We start from the raw sequence: 6,704 nt of genomic DNA, 5'->3' as shown, positions 1-6,704 counted from the left end.
CTTGGGCCCGCTGCGCCGCGCCCCGCCGGGACCCCGCGTTGTTCTCCTCACTCTTGGGGCGCGCGTTTCCACCCCACGAAGAGCGCCACACGCACCACGCCGCTGCCGAACGGAAAATTATCGGCAAATCCCGGCCGCACTTTGAGAGGCACGCCGCGGAACCCAACTGGGCTAGCGCAGGGCAAGCGCCCAGCCGCTTGCAAACAGCCGCGCAATCACAACACCGCGCTTTGCCCATTGGGTGTGGCGAAAAAGGCGCCCCAACCCCCCACCCTGGGGCTGCCGGCTTCGACCCCCGCGGCCGCCAGTATTATGGGATAGCTCGCGCCTCTCCCGGTGGGGGCGCCCCCACCCCCGCCACGGATGAGATGCGGGTGGGGGAAGGAGCGGCGCTTGTCGCAGGCATTTGGTTCGAACAAGCAACGAGCCACCGGGAAGCAGGCATGAAGCTGGCGATTTCCCCAGCCCCCACCCCTCCACTGCTGCAACCAAAATCCCCCCAGAGGACCCCGACAGCCCCAACACCACAGATGCGCCGCAGCCCATAGACGCAGACGCCAGCGCGCACGCAGTTGCATGGGACCACGGGNCCCCCAGAGGACCCCGACAGCCCCAACACCACAGATGCGCCGCAGCCCATAGACGCAGACGCCAGCGCGCACGCAGTTGCATGGGACCACGGGGCCCCGCCTGATGCCAGAGGCGGCGCCGTTGTTCGCTGCGCGTCGGCAATGAATTTCTTGTTCTCAACGCCGGCGACCCAACACGGCGCACCGACAGACACAGAGCCCCTGCGCTAGGCGCAACACCCAAAAAGGATTGCATAGCGTTCGATTGGGCAGGGCGACCCACCCCCTGAGAGGGACCGCCGCATCACCACTTATACCGTCCAAGCGGGAAGGGGCGACACCACGACAGAAGCGCAGCGGGTCCGCCAAACCCTGCTGGAATGTAAGAAAGCAAACTGGCCGACGTTCCGCCAACTGACCAACTCACTCTTCAGACCAAGAACAAGGCATGAATCGCATAGACACCATAGAGAAGCGCATTGTCTCTTAGATACGGTTCGGCGCAGAGGGAGCAGTGCCGGAGGGCAATCGACGGCAGTCTCCGTTCTAGCCCCTGGGCTGGCAGACCTGGGCAAGACAACTGCCACCAAGCCGCACGCCCGATCCAGGCAGCAGCTAAAGATTCGACTCGGAAAAACAACGAGGGGTGGGAATTCCCACCCAACAACAATGACCCAGCCCGATCGCGTGCTGCGCCTCCTGCCGCCGGGATCTGCACCGCAACCGGACATGACACACGGAGAGGCACTGCGACACCTTGGAAAAGGTGCGAACCACTCTGCCCTAACGCTTTTCAACAAGAGCCTGCGCACTGGCATCGTTCCGCAGAGCTGGAGACACGGGATTATAAGCCCACTCCTCAAACTGGGGAAGAAAGCAACTGGCCTAGAGCCATACAGACCAGTCGCGCTCACCAGTTGCTTCTGTGAGCTCATTGGGCGAATCATAGCAGCGCGTATTCTTGATGTGATACTGCCTGCGCTTACGCCACAGCAGCTCGGGTTCCGGCCAGCCCGCCCCCCCCCCATTAGACCAACCATTGCACCTTCAAGCGAACGCGCATCGCCCGCCTTCTGATAATAAAACGGCCGCAGCGTTTGTGAATTACGCCTGAGCATTCGACACGGTAGAGCATGATAGCATTATGCTCAAAATGTGACGGCCAGGAACACTGCAACGTATAGCGGGATGGTCGGTACCTTTTTTTGCGCAATAGGGCAGCAGTATTTCGCGCGAGCAGGGTGCACTTCCCTCCGGCGTACTTCATGCAAAGAGTTTTGCAAGACACGGCTCTTGGACCCCTCGTGTTTATTATTCTCATGAACTCTCTCAGCATCAGATTGGTTAAGGCAACGCTATTTCGGCACGGCTTCTTTGCGGGTGACTCCACCCCGATTGCCCGACACAGCGACCGAGAGATCATGGCCACAACACCACAACAGGGGCTAAAAGCAGCGGCGTGCTTGGCCAAGCAACAGTTTATGGAAGTTAACGCGACCAAGACGAAGTATACTTTCTTCGGGACCAAAAATATGAACCCCCTTGATTTTTTCTACAATGACACACCGGTCGCCATGGAACTAGCTACCGTCCCATCCCGCAGCTGGAGGCCAAAGCAAGACACACTGCGTACCTTCTACTTGGCTCTGATGCAAACCAAAGCAATGCATGGCATACGGATATGGTGCTGGGGCACATCCCTCACCTCGCGATCCGCACCTTATGCTTGGAAGCATGGGGCCTATGAAAAAATTGCCGGCACCCCAAAAGGCAGCCGCACAGACGATGCCCTACCCGAGGCCAGAATAAAGCTACGAAGTGCGTTGGTACCAATCCGCCGCCTCACATATCGGCCCTTGTGCGAAATACGACGGGGAGCCGTGCGTGACAGAACCAAAGCGGCATACTCGACCGCCCGCCCCGCACGACAACCATATACCACCACCATGGCGCAGCACCCAGAACCCCATATTGAAGACAGGGTCCCGCCCCCAACGCCCTTCACGCCGCAATGGGCATTTCAAGCCCCGTTTCGCACACCGCCCAAAGGCGCCACCGCCGACAACCTGAAGGGGGCCAAGCCTCAAGCAAGCACAAGGCCGATTGCCCGACGCTTTTGCCGGAAGGGTTCTGCGCCACCCATGCGCTAGCGCTATGGGCTGTGGGTGGGTGGCTCGGTTGATCTGGGGGTAAAATATGCTGCAGCAGCCATGTTTTACCTCAACGGGGGCCCTTTGCCAAAGCAAAAGCGGGTGCGGGACCAATGGCGTGCACCTGCCCTGCTGAATCTATCGCGTTGCTAGTTGGCATGCGGAAATTGCTGGAGGCCATTCCCCGCCGCAGCACTCGGCCGTGTAGATTCTCCGTCTTTCGACTTCTTGTTATCCCCCATAGCACTTCACACAGGCTCACTAAAAGCCAATTACACATTATTACGAGCACCATGGAATCCACCATTGGACCTACGACGCCGAAGGCGCACATACGGCTAAATTTTCTCTTTGACCACTGTGGCGTTACAAAGAATCGGGCATGCGATCAGAAACCAAGACAGCCTCTTACCTGCCACAGCGCACCGGCACGCGGATGCCGTGCATAGTTGTGCCGGCGAAATGTCGCCTACGCAGGCAACAGCCCCAACTGCCCCCCCACCACTACTCCAGCACCGGCGGCTATTGGAACCTTACACGCAATGATCCCAGCTTAACCCGGGAAGGGGGTAGCCCTAGCTCGTTTTCAAACCGGTTAATCTCACCGCTACGGCTGGCTGCTGCGAGCATTGCAGCCCACCACGCCGCGTACATTACAGGAGGTGCAATCCTACAGAAACCCTTCCCCCTTCCAAAAAGCCTCGAATAGAAACGCCCCCAGGCAACCCAAAAGCGGCGGCACTTCGCCGCCGGGATGCGGGGGATTGCCCGGCGTGCCAATCCGCCTCGGCTGTCGGGCAAGTGGCGCGATTGACAAAGTCAAAAAGAAAGGATTCACACGCGCCCGCGCCCCATTGAAAGTCGTGCATCCGGCTGTTGCGGGGCCGCTGGGCGCCCCGCCCCCCACCCAGACCCGATGCCCAAACGGGCAAAACGCACAGGACAACCCACACGGCCCCGATCACAAAGAAGCTTCTAAGAGAACCGGCCCGCCATCCATGCGCAGGGCCGTGCGAAGCGCGGGGTGGAGGCTGACGCGGCATATTCGCCACCAAAACCGCCGCCAGCGCCCAAAAGCAGAACATAAGCGCCCACAGGGAGCCGAAGGGAAGGCCAAAGACACGCACACCCAATGCGAACGATGTGGGCCGAGAGCCGCTGCTAAGGCAGGGCTGCTCTCCCAAATCCGTGTCAAGCACCGTTCCCCACAAGGGCCGGCATGCAAAGCGGCGCTGCGACCCAAAACATCCCGCACGGTATGCCAGAAGGTCGTCGACAACGCTGGGGTAATGGCGATCCGAATGAAATACAAGCCACCTGGCAGACTGAGCAAAGCGGCGCAAAAAGAAGACCAAGCCACACCAAGACCACCCCAAGCGAGAAACAGTGAAAAACCCAACCTTTCACATTAGCGCCATGAAACGGGAAGGGTATTACGAAGCATTGCCGCATCTTCCAAAGCATACGAGAAGAGAGACACCTTCCACAACATAATCAATGATAAAACACAAGGGAAAACACCACCCATCGCCAGAGCAGCGGAAGAAAAAGCAGCGCATGTTGTGCTTGAAATGATTCTCCCATATTGGCCCCGCCGCGTCGCATTACCTAAGTTTTCATGAGGGCCAAGGGATTCTCACAAAAGGGAAACGCCGGAGGTTCCAGGGGGTCGCTTCTGAGCAAATGGCCCCCACTGCCTTTGTATGTCTTATGTGCGGGCGCCGGCGCTACACGAAGCATGGGCCCAGAAGGCGCCGCACGGCTAGATATGGGTTCAGGCTGGGCACCGTGAAACCGAGCCACAGTGTACATTTCAGAGGGGGAGCCTGCGCTTCCTGAGCTGCCTGCCCTAAAGAGTCTCTTGTTTAATTTTGCTGTGAACGAAGGTGATGTGGAGAAGCTGCGCTTCACAAAACAGCTTGCCCAGCATCTTCTTGCAGTGAAAAGGCTTTTCTTCAACGGCCTTCCCCGATGAAAATGGCGTTTGCCATGCGGTGGCCGGGGTGGCCCATACCCTCCTCTAGCCTTCTTTAGTTTATAGATTGCTATTAGGATTGCCGATACAATGCGCCATTCCTCTGCACGCTTTGCCCAAAAAAAGGCAGGTGGGTCTACGGGGTCCCGGATTAAAGCAAGCGGCCCTCCGCACACTTAAACGCATGTTCTCTCACTGGGCAAGCTCGATAAAATATATAACTATATACCAAGAAAAGCAAATAAAAACAAAAAAAACGGGCATCCTTCCGTATCAAAATCGGAAGGTGACGGACGTGATTTGCGATGGTAGCGGATGGGGCGTGGCCATGAGCGGAAGTCAAGAAAACACTACGAAAAACAGAATAGTAGATGTCCTACATTTTTTCCTGAAGTAAAGAAGAGTCAAGAAAGTTTTATATTTTATATTAACAAAGGCTTCTGTATTTCGCGCACGTGGTGTCCCAGCGAAGGTATCAAATAAGTACTGGCAATGAAGCTAGCAAAACGAAGGTGCCAAAAGCGCCATGAACACGCCCCCGCGTCCCCTTTCACAAGCCCATCAGAAGTTCTTTTTATGTTTTGGAAGCCTGTGAAAGGAATGGCCAAGCCTTACCCAACCTGTTAATAAGAGATCCTGCAATCCATCATCATTCTTGTCTTCAGCTCTTGCTGTGAGAAAGTGTCGCAAAGTGTAAGGTTTTGATACGAAAGGTAAGCCACAAGCAAGCAATATTATCTATCGCTTCCCTGTGGGCCCTCATTGACGCGGAGTGGATGACGAGCCTGTCAGCTCTTAGGGCTTTCGTCAAGCATTACGGTCGGACCCCATTTTCTTTTGAGTACAGAAAAATTTTGGTACGCAGGTCAATCCCACCGACGGCATACTCAAACTTGAAGACGGTGAACTGACTATTTGTCTGGAGAATGGTGCTAAAACCAGTTTCGTTTCTTTGCGGCACTTTATGGTGTTGTTTAACATGCCAAGGAACGAGAACTTTATTAAAGCATTTGACGATGCCAGGTAGACTTTCCGAACTGAGTGGATGGCGCTTGAGGAAAGCAAGTCAATACCGTATCAGCAATATGAAATGGCCAGGGCAGAACTGGCTAAAGAACGTTTAGTGACCCCACAGGTCGCCTACGCTCAAACAGCGGAATCACACGATCGCATTAATCAAGTGCAGCATCACATTAACACGTTGGAATCGCAGAAAAAGCAGTTGTGTGATGAAAGAAACCAGATGCAGGCTCGGATCAATCAGATGCAGGCGTGGCTAGCTCAAAAAGCAAAACAGACGGCACTGCAAGCGCAGCGGGGTGCAACAGAGGGTGGAAACGACTTAGTTCCACCTGATGTTCTCACCGTGACGCATACTGCCACGATGGGCTGGCACGCCGAACGGCCATTGAATTTGTTTGGGGCTCAACCCAGGTGGGGTTGCGACGAATTCAAGAGCTGAGAAATAAGTTNAAGCAAAACAGACGGCACTGCAAGCGCAGCGGGGTGCAACAGAGGGTGGAAACGACTTAGTTCCACCTGATGTTCTCACCGTGACGCATACTGCCACGATGGACTGGCACGCCGAACGGCCATTGAATTTGTTTGGGGCTCAACCCAGGTGGGGTTGCGACGAATTCAAGAGCTGAGAAATAAGTTCGTGGAAAAGGGTTTCCGACCTGAAGAAAATATCCGGACCTTTAAGGTTGCCTTGGGGTATTTATGGAGAACCCCTCCCCCGGGACAGTTGCTGGGGGCTCATCTGGGCCTTTTCCCCTTACCCATGAAGCCTGGATTTGGTCTAGGTCAGGCGTGGGGCAATTTTCTGGCATGGATTCATGCCGTCCGCCACGAGGGCTTTTCGGTCGAACAGGCGCAAATTGGGCAGATGGTTGTGTTATCAGCTTCGGGTGGCTCAGGCGGCGAAGGAAAACCCAAGAGTTAGGATTCAAACCCTAGCCAATGCCATCGGCGATCCCAGAAAAAAGGACTTCCCGGTTTTTCAGGCGG

At 55.9% G+C, this 6,704-nt stretch overlaps 5 protein-coding genes across 5 annotated transcripts; all 5 read left to right on the top strand.

The window, feature by feature from the left end:
- Nucleotides 1-548, top strand: DQ04_09221040 (hypothetical protein; the record flags this gene model as incomplete). The annotated part of the gene is made up of 1 exon (XM_009315862.1): nt 1-548. A coding segment is annotated over one exon (548 nt), but the record flags the coding sequence as incomplete, so codon positions are not given.
- Nucleotides 549-1,238: 690 nt separating this feature from the next.
- On the top strand, nt 1,239-1,646 carry DQ04_09221030 (Tbingi protein; the record flags this gene model as incomplete). Its single annotated transcript, XM_009315861.1, has 1 exon — nt 1,239-1,646. One exon carries the CDS (start codon nt 1,239-1,241, stop codon nt 1,644-1,646), a length of 408 nt encoding a protein of 135 aa, XP_009314136.1.
- A 242-nt stretch (nt 1,647-1,888) lies between these two features.
- DQ04_09221020 (Tbingi protein) lies at nt 1,889-2,719 on the top strand (the record flags this gene model as incomplete). Its single annotated transcript, XM_009315860.1, has 1 exon — nt 1,889-2,719. The coding sequence occupies one exon, from the start codon at nt 1,889-1,891 to the stop codon at nt 2,717-2,719; it is 831 nt and encodes a 276-aa protein (XP_009314135.1).
- Nucleotides 2,720-2,832: 113 nt separating this feature from the next.
- On the top strand, nt 2,833-3,168 carry DQ04_09221010 (hypothetical protein; the record flags this gene model as incomplete). The annotated part of the gene is made up of 1 exon (XM_009315859.1): nt 2,833-3,168. One exon carries the CDS (start codon nt 2,833-2,835, stop codon nt 3,166-3,168), a length of 336 nt encoding a protein of 111 aa, XP_009314134.1.
- Nucleotides 3,169-5,739: 2,571 nt separating this feature from the next.
- Nucleotides 5,740-6,156, top strand: DQ04_09221000 (hypothetical protein; the record flags this gene model as incomplete). The annotated part of the gene is made up of 1 exon (XM_009315858.1): nt 5,740-6,156. The coding sequence occupies one exon, from the start codon at nt 5,740-5,742 to the stop codon at nt 6,154-6,156; it is 417 nt and encodes a 138-aa protein (XP_009314133.1).
- Between the last annotated feature and the right edge of the window lie 548 nt (nt 6,157-6,704).

This window comes from Trypanosoma grayi, assembly GCF_000691245.1.
Source record: "Trypanosoma grayi strain ANR4 Tgr_922_V1, whole genome shotgun sequence".
NCBI classification, from domain to species: domain Eukaryota; phylum Euglenozoa; class Kinetoplastea; order Trypanosomatida; family Trypanosomatidae; genus Trypanosoma; species Trypanosoma grayi.
This window is presented reverse-complemented; position numbering and strand designations above follow the sequence as displayed.